General features: G+C 50.4%; 1 protein-coding gene across 1 annotated transcript in view; it reads right to left on the bottom strand.

Annotated features, from left to right (window-relative positions):
- Positions 1-501: 501 nt before the first annotated feature.
- Positions 502-25206, bottom strand: part of Nova2 (NOVA alternative splicing regulator 2) — a 33323-nt gene continuing 8618 nt past the window's right edge. The window contains exons 2-4 of the mRNA XM_032894338.1: positions 17943-18086; positions 10583-10749; positions 502-1923 (exon numbers count right to left, since the gene is read on the bottom strand). Of these exons, the coding sequence (XP_032750229.1) occupies positions 841-1923; positions 10583-10749; positions 17943-18086 (1394 nt within the window). The 3' untranslated portion in view covers positions 502-840. The remainder of the gene's footprint in view (positions 1924-10582; positions 10750-17942; positions 18087-25206) is intronic.

Raw genomic sequence — 25206 nt, forward strand, 5'->3', positions numbered from 1 at the left:
TTGGTTCAGTGACATCACAACAGGGACCCTTGTTCCTCTAGGAAGAGCCATAAAAAACTATAGCTGCTCCTGTGCCTCTCACAGCAGTGCGGCTCACAGGACCTGAAGCATCCCAGAGCTGGAGTCATTCCCAGCAGTAGCATCTCTACTCAACGAAGAAGGTTACACTTCCACTCGAGGAAATACTGCAGGGGAATAGAGGAGCTGAGGAAACATGGGAATCCCAGGGGCTCGGGTCTGGGGGAGTGTCTATGTTTCAAACCCCTCATTTCAGCTCTGACTCCTGGGTAGCTACCTCTATTCCTACTCATGTCTCTTCCTCAGGTTCTGGAACTGCAATCAGAGAGGCAGGATGTTGTGTTTGGGAGAGGCACCTCATTCCAGGTGACCTGAAGGCTTCCTCCCCTCCTCCCATATGTTAAAAAAAAAATCTTATAAAGGAGGGGAGGTTCTTATCAAAAAAAGAAGAAAAAGTTAAAAAGGAAAAAAAAGGAGGGAAAGAAAGAGAAAATAACGCTTTGTTTTCTATTAAAATCAACAAAATGCAATATATACAGATATCACATAGACCTGGACCCCGGGAGAGGTGGGTCAGGTCAAGTCAAGCACAGGGAGGGAGGAGGGGGTCAGTTCAAGGCTGGGGAGGGGGCTCAAAAGCCCCCTCCTCAGCCGTCACTCAATCCTGCCTATGACTACCAGAAGGGAGGGTGCAGCCAGGCCTACCCCAGCCCCATCCCGAGCCAAGCAGGAGTCACACCAAGCTGAAGTCTGGCGGGAGTTGGGAGAGGAGGAAAAGGAGGGAGGAGGAGCGGGAGGGGGTGGGGACGCACACCACAGGCCTCATCCCACTTTCTGCGGGTTTGAAGCCCTCACCCCCTGCTCGTAGGTGACCCGCTGGCTGATGAGGTATTGAGCGGCTTGCGTGGCCGCGGGGCTGCCCGTGATGGTGACCCGCCGGTTCCGCGTGCCGGGCAGGAACTCGCCCTTCTTGGAGATCTGGATGCGCGCGCCCGTCAGCTCCTGGTACTCCACCAGCGTCTTGCCCCCTTTGCCCAGGATGGCCCCCACCAGGTTCTCGGGCACCGCGATCTCCACCAGCTCCTTGGCGCTCTCGGCCGCCAGCTTCTCGGCCGTCAGGAAGCCGCCGGCAGCCCCGGCCGCAGCCGCGGCGGCCACCAGGGGCGCGCCCCCCGCTCCAGCCGCTCCCCCTGCTCCCGCACCGAGGTAGCCATTGGCGGCCGCGGCCAGAGCGAAGGAGCCCAGCGCTCCGGGGGGCGGGGGCGGGGGCGGTGCGGCCCCTGCCCCCGGCCCCGCCCCGGCGTCACCCGTGTAGGACGCCAGGAGGTTGGCTGCGGCGGCGGCCGCGGGGTTGGCCCCTGCGGCTACGGCGGCCAGGACGCCCGAGGCGGCGGCCGAGTTGAGGCCCAGGCTGAGCGAGTTGGTGTTGTAGCCGTAGCTGGCCAACGTGTTGAGCGCCGTGCTGATTGCCAGCAGGTCGGTGCCCGAGAAGGCGGGCAGCGCGGCGGGGAAGGCGCCCACGCCCGCCAGCCCCGCGGGGCCTAGTAGACCCGAGGCGGCTGCGGCAGAGGCGGCGGCCGCGGCGGGTAGCACGTCGGCCGGACTGGCGTAGGGCGAGCCGGTGGGATTGGAGTTGGCCACGGGCCCCGCCACGTTGGCGTAGCTGATGTTGAGGCAGCTGCTGCTCTGTGGGTCTTCCTGTACCTTCTGCACGATGGCGCTCACGGCCTTGTGCACCTGCTCGGGTTCGCCGCTCACGGTCACCACGCGCTCCTGCAGGTTGATGCCCTCGGGCTTCTGCGACAGCTGCACCCACGCGCCGGACTGTTCCATCACCGCCTTCACCGTCGCTCCTCCCTTACCGATGATCAGTCCCGCCGTGCTGTTGGGGACGATTAGCTTGGCCTGCGTGGGGGAGAAAGAGACAGAGTCTGCGCGGGGGAGAACGGGGCGCGCAGCCGTCTCAAATAACTTCCGCGGTTTTGTTTTGTTTTGTTTTGTCTTTCCTTTAAGGGTCCGTCAGCAGGCCCACTGCGGTCCTCTGATGAACGCCATGACATCCTTACTAGTTCCTAAACGAAACTTTGGAAATACCTGGCGGGCTGTGGTGCTGCATGTTTGTAATCACAGCGCGCTGCGGAGTGGAGGCAGGAGGATGTCAAGTTTGAGGTCAGCCTGAGTTACACACACACACACACACACACATACACACACGCACGCACGCGCACGCACGACCCTGTCTCAGGTGGAAACAAACTAAAACAAAATACATACTTTATCAGACACAGTCCCACAGATACCCTTGCCTATGTCTCTGAGACATCATGTCACCCTTCTTCTGTGGCAGGTTTATTAATGGGGTGCCTACTGGGAGCCCATCTTGAGTCTGTCCCAAGCTTGCACCATCCCTCCCAACTTCTGTCTGTGTGCGCTTTGGCTCCTAGTCCTCCCAGCCCCCCAAAACAAACCCTCCAAATCTTACTTTACAAAATTCTTCCTCCCCCTCTTTCCTTCCCTTTCTTCTCCCCTCTCTCAGTTCAGGCTGGCTTGAGGCTGGAGCTGGAGGATCATGGACCAGCCTGAACAACATAGTGGGTTCTGGGCTAGCCTGGCCTACACTGTAAGACTTCATTTAAAAAGAAGAAGAAGAAGAAGGAGGAGGGGAAGGGGAGGGGGAGGAGGAGGAGGAGGAGGAGGAGGAGGAGGAGGAGGAGGAGGAGGAGGAGGAGGAAGAAGAAGCCCAAACCAAAAGAAGTCTGGGGATCACTTTTTTTTTTTTTTTTTTTTTTTCCCCGGAGCTGGGGACTGAACCAGGGCCTTGCGCTTGCTAGGCAAGCGCTCTACCACTGAGCTAAATCCCCAACCCTGGGGATCACTCTTGACCATAGCTTTATTGGTTTGTGGAGTCCTGGGGTGAACTGTGATAACATCATTACTCCTTCAGTACTGGGGTAACAGCGAGTGTGTGTGGTGTGTGTGTGTGTGTGTGTGTGTGTGTGTGTGTGTGTGTGTGTGTGTGTGTAGGTCACAGAGCACAGCTCAGGTTGCCTCATTTATAGGGTCAATTCCTTGACCCACCAAGCCCTCTCCCTGGCCCCGTCTCCTGTATTTTAAAGAGTCCCATAAAAGAAACAAAATGTGGGGTACATCCACCATGTAATGGGATAGTGTTTGGGAATAAATACACACGACGTACTGACATAGCACATGCTATAACATGGATGTGTTTAGGAAACACGCTGAGTGAAAGAAGCCACACATAAAAGGACACGTGGTTTCCTTTGCACGCAATGTCCAGGGTACGCAGATCCACAGCGACAGGTATTAGTGAGCTGGAGAGATGGCTCGGTGGTTAAGAGCACTTGTTATTCTTTCAGAGAACTGAAGTTTGGTTCCCACATCATGTGGCTCACAAGGATATGTAACTCCAGCTCCAGGGGATGCTACACCTCTGGCCCCCACAAGCATCAGCATTCATGTGTGCATACCCACATACAGACCCACAGACCTCCGTGTAGTCAAAACTAATACAGGTAAATCTTCATGAGATCTGATTTTTATGTGTAAGAGTGTTTTGCCTGCATGTAGGTATGTGCAGGATCCTGCCTCCAGAAGCAAGTCAAAGACCGCAGACTCCAGGAAACTGGAGTTGGAGACAGCTGTTAGATGCCAGGTGGGTGCTAGGAACTGAACCCAGGTCCTACAGAACAGAGACGAGCTCTTAAGAGCTAAGCAAACTGTTAAGCACCAAGGAGCTGAGTTTGCATACCCAGCACTTATGTAAAAAGCCAGACGTGGCTATGGGTGCCGAAAGCCCAGCACTGAGGCCGACTGGAGAGTTATCCTATCCCCTCAGCTGCTGGCTTTGGTAAGGCATCCTAAAGTCAACGAAGCGGAGAGCAATGGGGGAAGACACCGCTTTTTCTGCTATGACCTTAGCATGCTTCTCACTTTACATCAAAGAAAAAGTAGGTTAGTGGATGCTAGAGGTAGGAGACAGGGCTTGGGGCGAATGCTAGCAGGAATAGCAGAAGTATTCTGGAATTCGATGGTGGCTCGGGTTGGCCACATCATCGACTTTAAAAAATATTTATGGGGTTGGGGATTTAGCTCAGTGGTAGAGCGCTTGGCTAGCAAGCGCAAGGCCCTGGGTTTGGTCCCCAGCTCCGAAAAAAAGAAAAAAAAATTATATTTCATACGTGTGGGTAATTTGCTTTCATGTATATATGTGTACCGTGTGCATGCCCTAGTGCCTGCAGAGACCAGAAGAAGGTATCAGGTCCCCTGGGAACTGGTGTCACAGATGGCTGTGAATAGTCATGTGGGTGCTGGGAATCAAACCTGGGTCCTCTGGAAGAGCAGCCACGGCTCTTAACTGTTCAGCTGCATCTCCAACCCTTTTAGGTTTGTTAGTTTGAAAAGATGTGGTTTCACGTGGTCCAGGCTGTCCTGGAACCCACTATGTCGCTAAGGGTTTCTGATCCTCCTGCCTCCATCCTGAGTTCTGGGAATGCAGGGTTACATCAGCACACCCTGCGTGAGTTTATATTCTATGACTGTATTTCTGGGAGTGTCCAGAACAGGAAAATCTGTAGACACAGAAGACGAGTGGTGGCTTTAGGAGAAGGAGGGGATTTAGCTCAGGAAGGCAATGGGGGCAACAGCTAAGGGGGTCAAGGTTTCTTTGAGGGGTCAGTGAGCAAAGGCATTGCCTCTGAGCTTGAAGACCTGAGTTCTACCCCAGGGACCCACATGGTGGAAGGGGAGAACCAATGCCAGTACAAACGCACACTCTTTCTCCTAATAAATGAATACATGTAGAACAATGTTCTGAAGGATTTCTTTCTTTTTATTTTTCCGGAGCTGGGGACCGAACCCAGGGCCTTGCGCTTGCTAGGCAAGCGCTCTACCACTGAGCTAAATCCCCAACCCCGAAGGATTTCTTTTGGAAGCCAGGCATGATTGCAAATGACTGTAATCCTAACATTCAGGGACTTCAGTGGTTGGCTCATGAGTTCAAGGGTAACCTGGGCTACATAGTGAAACCTCATCTCAAGACGAAATAAAATGAAATGAAACTAAGTGAGCACAAACAAAAATTCGAAAAAGATGAAACAAAAAATAAAACAGAAAAATAACCTGGACCTCTGGGAGCTCTGAGACGGAGCCACCAACCAAACAGTATACACAGGCTGGACCCAGGCCCTAGCACATATGTAGCAGACCTGTAGCTCAGTTTCCATGTGGATCCCGCAACGTAGCCTGCCTATGGAATCCATTCCCCAACAGGGCTGCTTTGTCTGGCCTCAGTGGGAGAGGATGTGCCTAATCTTGCAGAGACTTGATGCAACAAGGTTGGGGATACCTGGGGTGGGGAGGACCCTCTCAGAGAAGGGATGAAGGATGAGGAGAGAGCCTGAGGGGGAACCCAGAGAGGAGGTGGCATCTGGGATGTAAATAAATAAGTAAATAAAAAATAATTTCGGGGGCTGGAGAGATGGCTCAGCGGTTAAAGGCACTCATTGCTCTTCCAGAGGTCCTGAGTTCAAATCCCAGCAACCACATGGTGGCTCACAACCATCTGTAAAGAGATCCGATGCCCTCTTCTGGTGTGTCTGAGGATAGCTACAGTGTGTACTTATATATAATAAATTAATAAAAAAATAATAATTTCGACTGGGCTCCAGGACTCGGGAGGCAGAAGAGAGTGGATCTGCAAGAGTTCAAGGCCAGCCTGGTCTACAATAGTGTTTAAAAAAATTTAAAAAATATTTGGGAGGTGAGAAAGTGTTCTAGATTAACTGTGGTGGTGGACGCGTTCTCTATGTATGTATACACTAAAGCCTTTGAGCTGCACACGTCCCTGTTTTGCTCGATAGTGGGCATTCAAACCAGGGCTTCGCACATGCCAGGCAGATGCTCTCCCACCGCGCTACACCCCTAGCCTTCCTCTGTACCTTTTTGAGATAGCGTCTCCCTAACTTGCTTCAGCCTCCCAAGTAACAGGGATTACAGGCGTGGGCCAGCGGGCCTGGTTAACTGCTTATGTGAGTAAATTGTTAGTATGTAAACCGTATTCCTGTGTGTCCTGGTTAGGCCTGCTCGCTTGCTCGCCCTTTCCTTTCCTTTCCTTTCCTTTCCTTTCCTTTCCTTTCCTTTCCTTTCCTTTCCTTTCCTCCCTCCCTCTCTCCCTCCCTCCCTCCCTCCCTCCCTCCCTCCCTTTCTTTGTCATCTTAACATCAGCTGGAGTCAAGGTTTCTGCTTTAATTTCTCCTGTTGAATTCATGCCTGGGCTTCCTTTGATGATGGATTGTGTATGCCATATAAACCTTTTCCTCCCCAAATTGTTTTTGGTCAATGTTTTATCCCAGAAATAGAATCCTGAGCAAAGCACAATATTTGAATCTTTTACAAGACTTTTTATTTACTGTGGGTCACAGTGCGAGGGTAGTGACCAGGACTGCTGGAAGAGGTCGGTTCTCTCCTCCCTCCTGGGGATCTAACTCAGGTGGTCAGGAGTCTTTACTGGCCTGGCCATCTTCCTGACCCTAACTGGTTAAATCTTACATATATCATACAACTACCCATGTCTCTACATTTCAAGAGACTAGAAGAGAAGACTTTGAATGTTTTCACTATAAAGAAAAGGAAGCCAGGCATACTATTCTATATATATATAATACTAGGAATCAGAGAGTTGAGGCAGGGGGATAACTGAGAGTTCCTATGTAGCCTGGGCTCTGTAGTAAGTTACAGGCTAACCTGAGATAGAGTGAGACTCCACCTCAAGAGAAAAACAGAAACAAGAGCAGCAGCAGCAGCAGCAAGACGCGCGCGCATGCACACACACACACACACACACACACACACACACACACACACACACGAATGAAGATGGCAGCCACCTTTAGGATAGGCACTGAGTGGTACCACTATACGACTGGAGATCCGAAATGTTAAAAGAGTCAAACCTTGGCCAATGAGATGCAGCCACAGGAAAGAAGCCTCAAAACTCGAGTTAGATCCCCAGAACCCAAGTTGTAGAGAGAAAACTGACACCTTAAATTCTCCCCTGACCTCTACCTGTGGCCGTGGTTTAAGCATGCATACACACAAGTAAGTGTGAAAAGGGATATTTTAAAAGGAGAGGAGCCAGATCTTAAATTAACGATCTATGCTCACAGAACAATCAGTTTCCTTTTTTATTTCAGAGTCAGGGGTCTGGCTACTTGAGCTCCTCCTGCCTCAGCCTTCCAGGTGATGGGGTTGCAGGTGTGTACCTGATGTGCCTAGAACCTGGAATCGCAGAGCACAGCCCTGGAGGCTGTTGAGAGGCCAGAGGAGCTCCATTTTCTGCCTTGGGGATTTACAAGCTCATGGAAAATTACAAAACAGTACTACCAAGGACAGACAGCCTGGCATTGGCCGCCGGCACTTGCCAGGGATTTTCTGAATCGTTTCTGTATGGCAGCTAGCATAGTGGCAGGCTCATGCCTGTAACCTAGCACTTTCAAAGCTAGGACGTGAGGATTGCCCTGGGTTTGAGGCCACCTTGAGCGAGCGACATGGAGGATTCCAGGTCAGCCTGGGCTATAGAGAGAGACCTTGTGTCAAATAAAACAGAATAGAATAAAAACATCAAACTAGGGTTGGGGACTTAGCTCAGTGATAGAGCGCTTGCCTAGCAAGTGCAAGGCCCTGTTCAGTCCCAGCTCGAAAAAAAAAAAGAAAGAAAAGAAAAAAAAAAAAAAAAAAAAAAAAAAAAAACATCAAACTAAGAACGGGATCCACCTTTGAAAGTCAACAGCTTCCAGAGGATTATGGCTTCTTTTTAGATGTCTGCATGATGTGGGAATGGTTTGTGCTCCCCAAGGAGAATTAGATGAAGCTGACCATGGGTCACCTTGTCCCTGTTAAAATATCTAGTCCTTTAGGTAGCCACAGGCCTTAATGCTTTTTATCCCCTGCCTAGATCTTGAAAACATTTGGATGTATAGCTCCTGGATGCTGATGCTGTGCCTTAACAAAAGAGAAACTGAGGCAAACGTGCCTGACACAGCGAGCCCAAAGAAGAAAAGTGGGCAGCAGTCCTGATTATGACAAGTCCTGTGACGGGAGCCGATGAGGAGGCCCAGTGGGTTAAGGCACTTGCTGCTCTAAGACTGACTACTTGAATGTCATCCTTGAAACCCACAGCGTGGAGGGAGAAAACCAACTCCCCCTAGTTGTTCTCTCATCCTCCCATACCCCACAACGGGAGAAAACGCTGTAGCACATCTGAAGCTGTAGATCGATGGGCTGGTTTTGTGCTTAGCATGCACAGAGCTCTGGGCTAGATTTCTAGCACCTCATTGACAGGAGGATGTGGGGCTTCATATCTGTAATTTCAGCTCTCAGGAGGTGGGCAGTGGCAGTACTGACTACTTCATGAGTCTGACACCAACCTTAATCTCCAAAAATTTTCCTATGTCCAAAGAAAGGAGAAAAAAAAAATAAGGTTTGTGAATGACTCAGTTAGTTAAAGTACCAAGGACAGAGGTTGAACCCCTAGCACCTTGGTAAAAGCCAGGCAGGTGTGGGAGCTGTGAGTAACCACAGCTCTGAGAGTCAGAGACTGGGCATCCTCAGGGCAAGCTAGCTACTTAGACTGGCCAATTCAGCAACAGACCTCGCCTCCACAAATAAAGTGGAGAAAGACTGAGGAAGACACCTGACTTTAACCTTGAAAAACCCCACCCACATATACATATACACACAGGTGTTGTGCATCTGTACACATGCAAACCCTCATTCATATACACAAGCATACACACACACACACACACACACACACACACACACACCAAAGAGAAAAAGGGAAAGCTACGTATGATGTCTCATGTCTTTAATCCCAGCATATAGAAGCCTGAGATAGGTGGATCACTGTGACTTCAAGGCCTGTTTTGGCTACTGTATGCACTCTTGTCTCAGAACCAAAATCCAGAACAGCTGACATTGTGTTTTTGAGGGGGAGGAAGAGTCTTGCTATGTAGTCCAGGATAGCCTGAAATGTTCTCCATCCTCCTGCCTCTACCTCCCTGTACTAGATTACAATATACCACTTGCCCGGTGCACTTTGTTAGCACTGTCTATGCACTAGCTATCCACGCTAAATACTTTTCCCAAACACTATTGTACTAACCACCATCCACGGATCTATACCAAAATAAATCTCATTTTACAAATAAGAAAAACTAGGCAAGGAGCAACCATAATCTTGTCACTTGCTTGAGGCCAAAAGGTAGGAGAAATATCAGAGGATTCAACTCAAATGTGACTCCACAGCCAGGGCCTCTAGCCACACACTCATTTTTTGGAAACCTTGGTATGATAAAATAAAGACTAGATCCTAGTTCTGAAACCGTCTGACTGTCCTATGTGGGTGTAAGGTCTAAATGGTACTGACCCCATTTTCCACGCAACCTCCACATTCTACGAACCTTCACTCCCTTCACCAAAGCGGAGGGAAGGGGCCAAGTACAGTCTCTCTAACCTGCCTGTGAAGACATTTTGGAGAGCCCTGGCTGGGCACTAGGAGCGCAGACTCTTCAGCACCAAGGACAGCAGCCGCGCGCCAAGTCTCAAGGAACGCGTTCCTCCAGGGCTCTCCACCCACCCTGTTCCCAAGAGTTTAGGAGAATTCAGGTTTATGGTCTCTTCAATGCCAGGGCTCAAGAATCTCAGCTTCTTTGTACCAAGCCTTTGCTTTCTAGTCTGGCTTTAAGGAGCTCTCTCGGGCGCCCTGCTAGCTGGCGCAGGACTTTTCTCCTTTGTGTCCAGAGCTCATATATTTGGGAGTGAACAGGGAACCGGAAGAGCTTGAAACCATCCCTGTTCCTCTTCTCCCCGCAACCCCCAATTGATCGGGACCCCAAAAAACCAAACCAAACCAAAAAAACCAAAACCCCAAGATCGCCAAATCCAGAGACTTTCCATTAAGAGCCCACCTGTCCCAGGCGCAATGTTGTCATGGCAACCGAGAGCCTCGGGAAACCATTGGTTCGCTCTCTGCCACGCCCCCGTACACCACTGCTTCCTGGTAACTAAGGCAACCGAGAGGCAGCCTTCCCTTCTCCATCCTTTCTAGACAGGGTTGGGTAGGATGGCGATCAGCCTCTCTCTTTCTCTTAGCAAAACACTTATCTCTATCCCTATAATGGGTATCAGGGAGGAGAGAGATAAAAAGGCTGCTTCTAAAATCCTGGAGAGGTTGAGCTGTCACTGAAGTCACTTCCGGTGAACACAGGAAATAGGAGGCAGGTTGCTTTGAGAGACAGGGGTGGAAAGGAAAGGAGGTAGGGCCTCTCCGGAAGGACGGATGAATGGGAGGGTACTAGTCTTGGTCTCCAGTTCCTCTGAATCCAACCCACTACCAGCAGTGTGGAGCCCTTTCGAGACTATTAGAGCTGATTTTCGAATATTAACCTCTTGTAGGCATTTGCCAAAAGAACCACATCTCTGACAGAACCCACTGTGCAGGCACTTCGCCAGCTTTACAGAAACCCACTGTCAGTTCCCAGCTGACCTGCTTGGCTCTGTCGGGGTTCATCGTGGTTTGGGGTTGAAGGATGTTGACCACCTCAGGCTTGGTCATCGCTTGAGGGATTTCTCGGACCTTTTCTGCGATAAAGCTGTGGGCAGCGTTCAAGGCCTCTGCTGTGCCCTGTACTAGGCATACCCGTTCTGTAGTTCCTGTTAAGGAAGGGACAGAGGGCACACATCAGACAGCAATGGAGACATTCCTGACAGACTGGCTCCATTTCATGGAATGGAAAAGCCAAGGTCTGGGCCAGCTGATGTGGGCGACTGGTCCATGCTGGGTAGCTAGCTCAGAGAATGAATGGAATCCCTGTTTTATAATCTGTACTTTATCTCCCTCCCCTAAAACAACCCGGGGGGATGGAAGAATGATGCTTAAGTGCCCACAGCAGCCCTGGGCACGGGAGGTAGGGCTCAGCTGCCTCTTCCCAGTTCTTATGGGCTCCCCCTGGTTGCTGTGGTAACCATTCACTCGCTGCTCACCCCCCTCCCCTTCCAGAAGCAGTGAGCTTAGGCCCGAAACGGTTGCCACAGTAACTGGAACCCCCTTATCGGTCTGGCTGGCCGGGTCCTCAGCCCACCCCCAGGGGGATGAGGGATGAGGCTCGGTTGCTATGGTAACCGCTGAAAGCCTACAGCGCCTGGCCTCTGGGCTTTTGGAGAGGATTGGGGGAAAGGTGGGGGGATGGGGGAGGCAGAAGAGAGGCCAGAGAGCGAACCTAGACCCACGAGATGGAGGGCTGGGTGTGGGGGAGGGCAGGGGTGTGGCTAGGGGAAGAGCAGGCTAGGTCAAAGGCAACTCTAAAAAATAGAGACCAAGAGACTAGAAATAGAGGGTGGAGTTGCCAGCTGCCCTTTCTGGAGATCTTCCAGGTACTGGCGGCAGGTCTGACCGGCATTCTCTGAATGTGTGTATTGGGGAAGGGGATAAGAGTAGCTGGGTGATATTGAAACCAGAGAGAAACGGTTATGGTTGACATCGCGATCTGTGTGTGTACCTGTGAGGCTGCCTCCGGGGAACTGTGAGAGTATCTCTGTGTACTTGGGCAGGGTTGGGATGATGACCAACCCTGTGTGTGTCTAAGAGAAAGTCCAGAAGAGATTGCGATAGAAACATACTGTGTCCTGGGGTATGCTTCAGCACCTGCCTAGAATCCCCCAGGGAGGGCCTGGGGGCGTGGCTCAGTGGGGAGTCCCTGCCTAGAATCCCTCAGTGACAGGCTGGGGGCATAGTTTAGAAGTAGAATCCTAACACCAACACTTGCCCTGAATCTCCCAATGGGGGCTATGGGTGTAACTCAGTCAGGTACTTGCCTAGTATGTACAAGTTCCTGGATTTAATCCCCAGCAACACATACCAAAGCATAATATAACACAATGACTGGAGTAACAAGGCTCGGAGAAGGAAGACATTATTAGCATGTAAGCAACAGAGGCTATGCAGTGACTGAACACTATCCACTGGCAGTGTGGGTTTGCATCTGTGCGAGCAAGACAAAAGGACAGTGCACACCTCTAGGTGTTCCCAGGCTGCCTGGGTGATCAGTATGTGGTGTGAAACTATTAGCATGTATAAACACACACACACACACACACACACACACACACACACATACACACACACAGAGGACTCGGCCGCCAGCCTTTTACTGGCTGTGTGACGATGAGGCTACAGACAGACAGACGTAAATGTCTGTCTGGGGCTGTTCGGATGGCATGTATACTGGTGTATGTGCACATTTCCGAATGTGTACAGCGTAGAGACAAAGAACCCTCAACAGCGCCTGACCTGTGTGTGAATATGGGGACCTTGGTGTGCCTGGGCCTCTTTAATGTGATGTGTGAGCATCTCTGTCTCCTGGAGGGACACAGCTTGTACAGTCAGCTCCCTGGGTCTGTTAAAGGTTTTTGAATGTGTGCCAGGTCCTGTGCCTGTGTGTCTGGGACACTTAGTGCTGAGTGTCATTATGGAGCACTTCAGAGCAGGGTGCCAGGTGTATAACCCTGATCTGTCCCTTGCTGTCTCTCAGCCTGGCCCTTCAATGCTGCCATGGGTCTGGGGTGTCCCTGTCAGTTGGCCAACCATGATGCCGACAGCCCCTGCCCTTGCCCTTGGCAACATGGTCCTCACTTTTATGCCCCACTCCACCCAAGAACAATAGCTTGGTCTGGGCCAAGGGTGAGTCAGCTGTAGGCTGCCTCTGTCTGGGTGTAAATAGGAAAGGGTGTGGGTCGGGAATGAGGGTGGGGATGGGGGTGGGGGAGAAGGGAAACCCTGGAGATAGCATGGGAGAAGTGGCCAGGGTCACCATCTCTGTAGGGCTTCCTCCTAACTCAGTAAGTCTGTGTGTGCCCCTCCCCCCATGTAGTTCTTTCCCTGGGATCTACAGGAGCTTGATAAGAGGACCCTGTTAAATCCCGGAGAAGCGTCCTGTAATAACAGCTGGGGGTTACACAACACCAGGCACCACTCTGAGGACTTGGTTTCAGTTTGTTCACTCTTCACTGACAGGAGGTAGGCCATGGCTCAGCTGCCCTGATGTCCTGCTAAGGACACGGAGAACTCTGGTCTTGTCCCAGATCACTCGTGGTACAGAACCATCAGAGACCGTGTGTGTGTGTCTGTGGTTCAGGGGACAGCTTCACTTGTTGGTCTTTGCCTTTATCCAAGGTAGGCTGTCCTCTTCCCCACTACATAGCAGGGCAGACCAACTCTCCCACAACATCTGGAGACCCTCCCGTGTCTGCCTCCCATGCAGTCATGGAAGCCTTAGGGTTACTGCACCCGGATTGCCAAGGGTTCTAGGATTCGAACTCAGGGACTCTCCTCTTTGCCAGTTTCTGCCATCTTTGTGTTTTGTTTTTGCTTTGAAGCAATGTCTTGCTAGGTAGCCCAGACTGGCCTTGGATCTGCCTGCTATCCTCCTGCCTCAGCTTACCAAATATTGAGGGGACACATATATGCTACCATACCTAGTGTAGGTTCTGTGCTCTAAATCCCAATCCATTCAGCGTTAAATTTGAGATTCGTTGAGTTATTAGCCCTATGCATGTGTGTGTGTATGTGTGCACGGGTGCACACGCGAATGAGCAACATGGGGACCTGCACAGGACATGCACAGCAAAACCTCTGCTTTTACTTTCTAGTTGTTTGAAGAGACTTTGTGTTTGGTTTAGACGTGTGTGTGTGTGTGTGTGTGTGTGTGTGTGTGTGTGTGTGTGTGTGTGTGTGTACGTACTAGAAGAGAGTGCTATATGCCCTGGAACTGGAGTTACAGGTGGGTGTCCATGAGTTGTCTGATGTGGGTTCTGGGATTTGAACTCGAGTTCTCCGAAAGAGCAGCAAGTGGTCTTAACTGCTCAGTCATCTTGTGAGCCCTGAAGCTCTGCTTTTTTAAGATTTCTTTATTTTCATTTTATGTGTGTGAGCGTTTGCCTGGATGTTTGTGTATTCCTGCCAGGCCCACGGAGGCCAGAAGAGGCTGTTGGGCCCCTAGGACTGGAGCTTACAGATGGCTGTGAGCCACCATGTGGGGTGAAGAACCGAACCTGGTTCTTCCGGAAAAACAGCCAGTGCTCTTCGTCACTCAGCCACCTCTCCGGCTTTGAGGCTTCAAATGTTAAGAATATGAAAGAAGCCGTTTAGTAGACACCTAAGATTTTGCACTTTGTTATAATCAATGATGATTATGAAGATCGCCACATGAGCGCTCGTGCTTTGCTTGTGCGAGTCAGGCCCAGAGCCTTTGACACATGCTCCAACTCTGTGGTGTTTAGCTTTATTCGGGGAAGTGGTGCGGTCAGGGAGTCTTTGAGGCTTTGGGTCAGTACTCACTGCCTTTCAGTTCTTCACTTTATCATGAAAAATCCAAAAGGACTGAACCTGAACTTCTGGGCTTCATTACCAAGGTGAGGCACCTTTCTGCGTGTTCTGAATCCATCTCTTTGGGGTTAAAGGCTGGGTAGGGTTAGCTTTGCGAAATAGACAAGCTTATGAAGTGCAAGCTTTAGCCCAACACTGGCTGGTTCTCTGGTTTTTGTTATTGGAGATTGAGCCCTTGCATATGCTGGGTGAGTGACTTTACCACTGAGCCAGGCCCCAGCCCCTCCCTGGCCCCCATGCCCCCTCTCTCTCTCTCTCTCCTCTCTCTCTCTCTCTCTCTCTCTCTCTCTCTCTGATACAGGGTCTTGCTAAGTTACCAGAGCAGGTCTTGAACCTGTGAGTCTCCCGGTCCCTCCTTTTGAGTCATTGGGAGCACAGGCCCAAGCCATGATGCCTGGCCAAGGCTTACACTGTCACTCTGCTTCTCTGCTGTTCTTTCCCTCCTGTTTCCAACAGGTCAGCCTCACCTTCCAGCAAACCATCTCCCAGCTCTTGTCGTGTGGCTCTTTCAGGGTCCCTTCTGGACCCTTCCCTAGCACACTTGAAGTCACATGAGGGTTGTAGGCTTCCCTTCCGGGCAGCTCTGCCTGTCTTCCCTGGTCCGGGCCAAGCACTCTGTCTCAGCTCTCATCTTTCTCTGACCTTCCTGTTCTAGCCCTGGGCATTCTGGGTCATCATCAGTGACTCCAGGTCTCTCTCTCCCTGGCTTGAGATCCAAGAGAACAAATCAGATTTCTCTTACTGCTGTGTCCACATGTTTGTCCAACCAGGGACACAAGAGGAGGAGAATGAATGTGTGTTGGGTGACTGAATGAAAGGCCATCTATCAGGGGCCCAAGGAAATACACCTCCAGAGACATGCAAGCATAATAGTTGTGTAATCTGAGGTCCTCGGGATGGAAGTAGGGCGGCGTTATGAGAAGCCACACCCCATGTCCCTGACTGAGGAGTCAGCCTCTCTAAGTCCTGCACGGTCCATGTCAGGAGCTGGTTGGGTTGTCTGGCTGTGAGATGCGCAGGGAAGTGGCTCACATTGGTTTGCTCATGGACACAGTATGTGGTGGTGTAGGAGTATCAAGGACTGTGGGTGTCCCAGTAGCCTGGCTCTGGGCAGGGCAATGAGCTGGGAGGAGGGAATGTCCCCACCTCATAGCACAGAGTGTGATGCAGAGGCAAGGAGCTAAGTGTCCTCAGACAGATGTCCTGGGCAGAGAGGTCTCACCCACATGGTGTGGGCTAGAACGGTAAAGAGGAAACTGGGCCAGGATGGATGAGGAAAGGAGGTGGGGCGCCCGGGTTACTAGATTTTTCTCTAAACTCTTGGTCAAAGCAGCTTAGTGAGATGAGAGGCAGGGAGGGAAGGGAGGAGGGCAGGGAAAGAGGGCAGGGAGGGAGAGGGAAGGGAAGCTAGGGAGGAGGGCAAGGAAGAGGGCAGGGAGGATGGAAGGGAGGAGGGCAGGGAGAATGGAAGGGAGGAGGGCAGGGAGGAGGGAAAAGTAGAGGGAAGAGGAAGGAGACATGGTATGGGGAGGGAAAAAGGGAGAGAAGAAGAGATGGAAAGGGGGAGGGAAAAGTAGAAGAGGGAGGAAGGAAAGAGAAGAAACAGGACAAAAGAGAGGGAAGAGAGAGGGAGGAGGGGAGGAAAGAAGGGAAGGGGAGATGAGAAGAAAACAGAAGAATGGAAATAGGTAAGGAGAGGATAGAGACAAAGGGAGGATGGAGGACTACAAGAGTGAGAAAGGAGGGGGAGGAAGGGGGGAAGGAGGCAGGGAAGAGAGAGAAAAGGAAGATTGGGGAGAGAGAGGGAAGAAAGGAATGAGGAGACTGAAAGAGAGGAGGGAGCAGGGAAGGAAGGGGAGGAAAAGGGAGAGGGAGAAAAAGAGAAAGAAAATGAGAAGAGAGAGAGAATGAGAACGAACAAGAGAGATCCAAAGCCTGTGCTACATCTCTGGTATCTGACCTAAAATATTAAAAAATCCGAGAGGATTAAGGATGCTGTAGAGCCGGTGGTGGATGCACTGTGGATGCACTCCTGGCGTCTGGCTGGGGCTCCTAGGGGCCAAAGCTCAGGTTCGGCTTTGGGAGTGAGAGACCTGGAAGGCTCTTAGAGAGAGCTGTGGCTGGGGGCTGAGGATGTAGCACAGGGGTAGAGTGAGTGCCTAGCATACTAGAAGCCTAGCATTTGAGCCCCAGCCCTGTATAAATTCCGCACAATGGTAGCCAAAGTCTGTAATGCTAGCATGTTGGATGTGGGAGCAGGAGGAGCAGGAGTTCAAGGTCATCCTTGGCTATAGGGTACATATGAGACCAGCCTGTGCTTCATAAGACTTTGTCTCAAAAAGGAGAAAAAAAAAAAAAAGAATTGAGAGGAAACAAGATGGAGTCTAGGAAGAGGCAGAGAATGGGTTGGGCTGAGGTGAGTGAAGAAAAGAACAGCTGTGGGAAGCTGAGACTTTTTCAAGAAAGAAACCTAAAAGGGGGGGCAGAGACAGACGAGTGAACAGAGGCAGAAGCCAAACAGGGGAGCAAACACCTGCAATGGCGTGCCCCCATCCCCTGACCCCTGGGGTCACCATTAAATTGGGTCAAATGAAGTTCGGAGGCAGGGGTGGTGGTGGGAAGCAGAGGGAGATGGGAGAACAGAAAGGGATGGGAGGACAGAAGGACAGACAGATGGACAGGATGAGAGCCTCAGAGGACAGGAGATGCAGATACCCAGACAAATCCCTAGTGACAAGAGCAGAGAGAGGCAGAAGGGCACAAAAGATGGGCCGGGCAGAAACAGCTGTGTGAGAAGCATCAGGCAGGGCATGGTGGCCCAGCAGTGGGAGACAGGGGAAGAATTGGAAACTACAGGCCAGAACCGGCTACGGGGTGAGACAGTCTCTTTCGAAATGCCGCAAGAAAGCAAAGCGGGTATGGGGCATGCACCTGTAATCCCAGCACTTGGGAGGCGGAGGCAGGGTGATCACTCTCAGCTACCTCAAAGGGGGAAAAACGAAAGAAAAGAAAATTTTTTAAAAAGCCCCTTCTCCAAAATGACTCAGAGGAGAGTATATTGGATGCAAGTTAGGTTAATACATCCAAATGGACAGAGGAGTGTGGGTAATTCAGAAGGCTGCCCCCACCCAGCCCGGACACCTGCCGTCCTCCCCACCCTGGCTGCTCCGACTGACTGACCGGAGGCGGCAGGTGTGTGGGAAGGGACACAACTGCCTGGCATAATGCAAATGATCTCATGAATATGCAGCAGCTCATTGTCTGGCCCTGCCCCCACCCCCATCTGCTCAGGCCAGGCCCTGTGGGCTGCAGGCAGCTCAGGCTTTCTAAGGGGGAGAGAAAGTAGCCCTTCTCCGTCACTCTAATTGGTCGAACCGCAATCCTTCCTCACACCCAGGGCTCAGGAAAGACGGAAGGAGAAGAGAGAAGTTCAGCTCAGGCACCTGGCCGGTCTGCCGCTTACCTGGGTAGAAGTCTTTGGACTTAGATAGCTTGATGGTGGCTCCCGTCTCCTTCTGGAGCTGCACGATGGTCTGGCCACCTTTGCCGATGATGGAGCCGGCTGCGTAGCTGGGGATAAGCACCTTCAGGAAGTACTCGCCTTCCTCTGCAGGGCATACAGGGTGGGAGGGAGTAAGCGAGGGAGGGGTCCCAGGTTAGGAAGGCATGTTACTGTAGCAACGACTATGGCAACAGCAGTTAGACAGATAACATAAAACCATCTTCATTCATTCACTTCTTTCCCCCCACACCCATTTTTTGCAACAAAGTCTCACTATGTAGCCCTGCAGTTTGGATCACATTCACAGATAACCACCTGCCCCTGTCTCCGGGGTGTTGGGATTAAAGTGTACACCACCATGCCTGACCTACATTCATTCATTCATTCTATCTACCTTATCTATTCTTTCTTTCTTTCTTTCTATCTATCTATCTATCTATCTATCTATCTATCTATCTATCTATCTATCTATCTATCTATCTATCTATCTATGGCAGGCTCTTACATAGCCCGGGCCAGCCTCAAATTATATAGCCAAGGATGGCCTTGAATTCCTGATCTGTCTCCGTCTCCCAATGCTGGGATCACAGACACAACCATGTTCTTTTTTTTTTTTTTTTTTTTTTTTTTTTAAGATTTACTCATTTATTTTATGTATATGAGTACACCATCACTGTCTTCAGACACACCAGAAGAGGGCATCAGTTCCCACTAGAGATGGTTGTGAGCCACCATGTAGTTGCAGGGACCTGAACTCAGGACCTCTGGAAGAGCAGCTGGTGTTCTTAACCACTGGGCCACCTCCCCACCACAACCATGGTTTTTTGTTGTTATTTTTAATAGGGTGCTGGGGATGGAACCCAGGATTTCATGCCTGATGGGCAAGCGCTCTGTCAGTTAAGCCAAATCCCCAGGATTGATCGGTTGCTTCATCCATTCGTCCAACAATTACTGAGCACCTGCCTGGCCCGTGCACACCCTTAGCATCAGCCGGGAAACAGCCCTGAAGGAAACAGCAAGGGCGGCCTGCGTTTTGTGTGCAAATAAGGCCATGAGAGTTTGAGCAACCTAAGCTAGGGCTCAGACAATGACATTCTTCTAGAGAGGAGCCATGCTATAGTTCATGCTGGATGGGAGGAAGCAGAATAGTATGAGAGCTAAAAGAAGCAGGAAAAGGGATGGGGAGGGGCAGAGGAGTGCAAGGTCAGATGTGAGGGCCAGGAAAGGCCCACACCTTTGTTTACTGTTTTAGGGTGCTAGATATTGAACCAAGGCTCTCTTGCAAGTACTTTATCAGTGAATGACACCCCCAGTCCCTCACTGGGGATTCTAGGCAGGGCCCTTTTTTAAATTTAGGGACAGGATCTCACTCAGGTTGCCCAAGGCTGGCTTTGAACTCACTCTGTACCCTAAGCAAACATTGAACTTGGAGATTCTCCTGCCTAGTCCTTCAGAGCATCTGAGGTGACGGGCTTCTGGCCATAAGGCACAGCTCTGAGTAGGCATATTTATTTATTCACCATTCATCTGTAGCATCCGATAAACACTCGATCCCACCAGAAGTTCTCTACAGACATCGGTTATTTGAATTTTCGCCATTGTTCGTAAGAAGAAACCCATTCTACAGATGAAGAAAGAAGGTTAAGGAATCGTCTCAGAGTCACTGAGTTGGTGGAGTGGAGAGCTGAAATGTGGCCTCAGCCTTGCTCTGGAGTGCATATCCTAGGCTATCGTCACTGAGGTATGGAGGAGGAGCCGAGCCACATGGCAGGAGTGAAGGTTCCTGAGGGGGCTGCTTTGTGAGCAAGTCAAGGAAGCTGAGTGTGTGTTACTGAGTGGGAGGGGAAGAGGGAGAGGAGGTGGTGGTGATGGCAGACTGGTGAGGCTCGTGGGCCACAGTGATGCCTTGGGCTCTTAGTCCAAGTGGGATGGGGGTATCGATGGGGTATGAGCTAATTTAAGATTTGAGAATATTCCTCTCGGGCCAGCAAGATGGCTCAGTGGTGAAAAGAGTCTGCAGCCAAGCCTGACATGACTTCAGTTCAATACCCAGGACACACATTGTAGAAGGGGAGAATGGACTCCTGCCAGTTGTCCTCTGATCTGTAAAAAATGTGCCATGGCATGTGTGTGTGCACACGAATATACACACAGATACAATGAAAAGCTAAAACACTACATTTGTTTTGAGACAGGGTCTCTCTATTACATAGCCCTGGCTGTGCTGGAATTCACCAAATAGACCAGGCTCATCGACATCTGCATCTATCTCCCAAGTGCTGGGATTAAAGTGTGTACCACCATGCCCGCCTTTGTAAAATATTTTTAAGTGACTTTTTTTTTTTTTAAACAATATTCTTCTAGGCTGGGGATACAACCGAGTGTTTGCCCAGAATTCATGAAGCCCTGTGTTCCAGCCTCGAGGCCATATAAATGAAGTGTGGCGTGTGCCTCCGTAATCCCAGCACTTGGGAGACAGAGTTATGTTCAGCTGCACAGCGAGTCTGAGGCTAGCCTGCTCTGTGTGAGGCGCAACCTCAAACACAAGACAAAACAAGACTATCGCTCTGGTGCCTGTGGCAGGAGCAGACTGTAGGGCAAAGGTGAAGGAGATGGGCGTTACCAGCAGGAGCCTCTGCACAAGGTGAGGGGACAGTGCGCTGACTCAGGGAGCAGTAACAGGCAAAACAGGCGAGGGCTGGATTGGAGATTCTCTCTGTGTGCACGGTTGGGAGATGCATCTGTGTATGCAGGCATGTTTGCACATGGTTAGAGGTCAGAGGGCAACATGGGATGTCATTGGCTTTCCAGACAGGACCTCTCATTGGTTTGGAACTTGCTGAATGGGCTAGGCTTTACTCAGACAAGACGACTCCTGGCCGTCAGTTCTCTCCTTCCTCTGTGTGGATCCCAAGGACTGAACTCAGGCCATCGGGCTTGACAGCGAGCATCTTTACCCACTGAGCCATCCTGCTGACTCCTGGACATTCTTTTTTATAGACCAAGGTCCTCAGTAATGCAGTCATGTGTAAACTAATGCATCCTTAAGGCAAATCTCTAACTTCACTTAACTTTGCATCTAACAGATTGTTAGCCCTAGGTTTTCCTGGGAGGAAGGTTCTGCAAGCTTCTCGATGAAAGGCCTATTGTGATATGGACCTACTGCTCAGAACCATTTCTTCAAGGCATGAGATTCACTGTCCTTTTATTTCTTCAAGTACTCTCGGTTCCCTCCCACGTCAGGGCTCCTGCAGCCGCCCTTTGCCTGGCATTTTCTCTCTATCCCATCATTTTGGGAGCTTTGCTTATTCTCAAAACCTTTCCTGGAATGCCAAAGACTGAAGGGCCCTCCCCCTCCCCCACACCTTGCTCCATCTATCCGGAGCAATTTGTCACATAGGGCCAATATGGACTACGTCAGCAGAGAGCACATCTGTGTCCCTTACACCACGTGACAGCGCACATTAGGCTTGGGACAAAAAGTGGGAAAAGAAAGGGTGTCGGGCCACTCTGCTTCCCAAGGCTTAGGGGGGCTTTTCTTGTCCTCCAGATATTTCAACTTTTCCTTTTAGATATTGTACTGGCTGGTTTTGTGTGTCAACTTGACACAAACTGGAGTTATCACAGAGAAAAAAGCCTCCCTTGAGGAAATGCCTTCATAAGATCCAGCTGTAATGTATTTTTTTAGTTAGTGATCAAGGTGGGAGGGCCCATTGTGGGTGATGCCATCCCTGGGCTGGTAGTCCTGGGTTCTATAAGAAAGCAAGCTGAGCAAGCCAGGGGAAGCAATGCAGTAACCAGCATCCCTCCATGGCCTCTGCATCAGCTCCTGCCTCCAGGTTCCTGCCCTGTGTGAGTTCCAGTCTTGACTTCCTTTCCAGATGAACGGCAATGTGGAAGTGTAAGCTGAATAAACCCTTTCTTCCCCAACTTGCTTCTTAGTTATGATGTTTTGTGCAGGAATACAAACCCTGACTAAGACAGATATAGTATGTCTATTTTTACCATCAAACACAGAATCCCAACTGGCAGTATGGTGAACAAAGCTGCCTCCTACAGCAGACAGAGGAGAAGTGTTATTTGTAGTTGGGAGGTGTGGCTCAGTGGTAGAGCCCCTGCCTAGAATCCCCCAGTGAGGGGCTGGGGGCGTGGCTCAGTGGTAGAGCCCCTGCCTAGAATCCCCCAGTGAGGGGCTGGGGGCGTGGCTCAGTGGTAGAGCCCCTGCCTAGAATCCCCCAGTGAGGGGCTGGGGGCGTGGCTCAGTGGTAGAGCCCCTGCCTAGAATCCCCCAGTGAGGGGCTGGGGACGTGGCTCAAGGGTAGAGTCTCTGCCTAGAATCCCTGGAGTGGCTCAGTAGTAGAGCACCTGCCTGCTGTGTCCCAGGTCCTTAGCTCCTCCCCTAGCATTTCACAAACTAAACCAACTTGATCTGGATGGAATAGGTGCTTCATTCTTCCCACCTCAGCACAGGTCCTTCAGAGTGAGGGTTCTGGGTTCCTAATATGTATTATAGAGTGGTGTGGGGCACAGTGGCTGGATCTAGCCTTCTAAACACAAAGAGGAAGTCAAGAATAAAAGGGTTTTATTGAGCCCAAAGCAATCCTCTTAAAATGGCCTAATCACACCATTAAGCCTATTAGGTAATTAACCTCCCCCCTACTCCTCAGGGAGCCCTCTCATCCATCATCCCGACCCCTGCTCAATTCACTTTCCTTCTCTCCCACCCCTCTTTCTTGATAGCTCAGCCATGTATCCCAAGGCTGGCCTCAAATTTATAATCGTCCTGCCCCAGTCATTCAATGAGTGTTGGAATGACAGGCTACACCATGACAGCTATGCCTCCCAGCTTCCTTTTGCAGCTCAGATTTATCTACTGTCTCTGAAAGCCAGGACATCCACACCTCATCCCTTCTGCCCTGTGTCTCCTCTGCCCTGTGTCCCCTCTGCCCTAGCTGGGGAGTTTGTATGGAGCAGGCCGACAATCCCAAATGTAGTGCCAATCTTATTACTGAACTGGAGCGATGGTAGCACCCTTAATCCTAGCACTCGGGAGGCAGACGCTGGTGGATCTCTGAGTTCGAGGCCAGCCTGGTCTACACAGAGAAACCTTGTCTTGAAAAACAACAACAAACAAACAAAAGGAAAAAGAAAGAGAAATAAGCAAGAAAGGAAGGGAAAGAAAGAAAAAGAAAGAGAAAAAGAGAAAGAGAGAGAGAGAGAGAGAGAGAAAGAAAGAATGAAAGAAAGAAAGAGAAAGAAAGGAAGGAAGAAAATAAATAAATCTGGATGGCTTTGGATAATGCTGACCCACCTCATCGGGCCTCAGTGTCCTAATAGTAAAATTGGGGAAACAGTGGCACTGACTTCTAAGGGCTTTAAACCATTCAACAACGAACTGGGAAGTAGCTCGGATGTTCTGTGAACGTAGCATCTACACACGCCATATGCCACTATAATCACTACAATCCGTCGTTTGTTTGTTTTTGAGGCTGGCTGTTCTGGAACTATGTAAACCAGACTGGTGGCCAACTCACAGAGACCCCCCTGCCTCTGCCTCTGGACTGCTGGGATCAAAGACGCGCACCACCAATCACACTGGGACTCGTCTTTTTGTTCTTTTCTGTTTTGAGACAAGTTGTCTCCATCTAGTTCAGGGAGGCCTTGAACTCCTGAGCTCCCCGCCTCAGCCCTTGTGTGGTAAAGGGCAGTTCAGTGCCTGACACATAATGAGTGCTCTGGGCTTGGTGATGGAAACCAGTGCTTAAGGTTTGGGGACCTTGTTGGGAGGTAGGAGAAAGAGGGGGAACTCTATGTCCTTCGTCATCTAGTCCTTGCGCTGCCCAGTGCTGTGCCCTACTTTTTGGAAGAGGAACCTTCTCTTTGAACTGTCTCTGTGAATGTATGTATGTAGTACATGTGTAGGTCAGAGAATAATCTGTGGTAGCCAACTCTTTCCCTCTACTTAGGCCATCACCCATGGTAGTAAGTGTCTTACCAACTGAGCAATGTCATCTGTTAGTTCCCTTTTGTCTTTTTGTGGTGCTATCGATTGGATTGAACCACATACTAGACAAGTGCTCTACCACTGAGCCACACCTTCAGCCCCTCACTGGGGGATTCTAGGCAGGGGCTCTACCACTGAGCCACGCCCCCAGCCCCTCACTGGGGGATTCTAGGCAGGGGCTCTACCACTGAGCCACACCCTCAACCCCTCACTGGGGGGTTCTAGGCAGGGGCTCTACTACTAAGCCATGATGCTCTCAGCCTCCTGAATGGGTAGATTTGAAGCAAGTGTTCTACCAGAGAGCTACATTTCCAGCCTTCTTTTTAGTTTTTGATTTTGAGATAAGATCTAAGTTACTCAGAATGACTTTCAACTCATGATCCTCTCTGCCTCAGTGTCCAGAATGTTTGGAATTACAGGCCAGCACTCTCACATCCTGTGTGGAAAAGGCCTTATGATATAAGGACAACCCTGTGCCTGATCTCCTGTCTGGAATCTCTTGTAGAGTGTTGTTGTTGTATTTTGTTTGCTTCCCCTGACTCGTGTGTGTGTGTGTGTGTGTGTGTGTGTGTGTGTGTGTGTGTGTGTGCGCGCGCGCGCGCATGAGTGTGGAGGTTAGAGAAAAACTTTGGAGAACTGATTCTCTCCCTTCTACACAGACAGAGAACTTAGGTCATCAGACTTGATGGGAATTTTTTTTTTTTTTTTTTTCCGGAGCTGGGGAACAAACCCAGGGCCTTGCGCTTGCTAGGCAAGTGCTTTACCACTGAGCTAAATCCCCAACTCCTGGGAAGTAATTTTTAACCCACTGATTCATCTGGCTAGCTAGCTTTCTCTAGCTTTCTTCCACCATGTACTTGATTTCTGTCCTACTATGTGCCCCTGAATCATGACATTTTTCCTTTTTCTTCCTTTTCTGCAACAAGCCCTCCTTGAACATCTGCTCAGTGGCCCTGTCTGCATTAGATGGTGAGGATATAGCCCCAAGTCCACACAGTCGGCACCTTTTCCCTTAAACCCCTTTTAAGACACATAAACACATTTATTCAAAGGGGGGAATTCTGAACTAGTGAGGTGACTCAAAAGATTTCAAGCCAGGCATGGCTGCGCATGTCCTGTATCCTAGCACTAAGGAAGCCGAAGTATTTGGAATGTCCAGCTCTGCCTGAATTGCAGAGTTTCTGTTAAAAAACAAAACAAAACAAAACAAAGCAAAACAAA

This window comes from Rattus rattus, chromosome 2 (genome assembly GCF_011064425.1).
Source record: "Rattus rattus isolate New Zealand chromosome 2, Rrattus_CSIRO_v1, whole genome shotgun sequence".
In the NCBI taxonomy this organism is placed as follows: domain Eukaryota; kingdom Metazoa; phylum Chordata; class Mammalia; order Rodentia; family Muridae; genus Rattus; species Rattus rattus.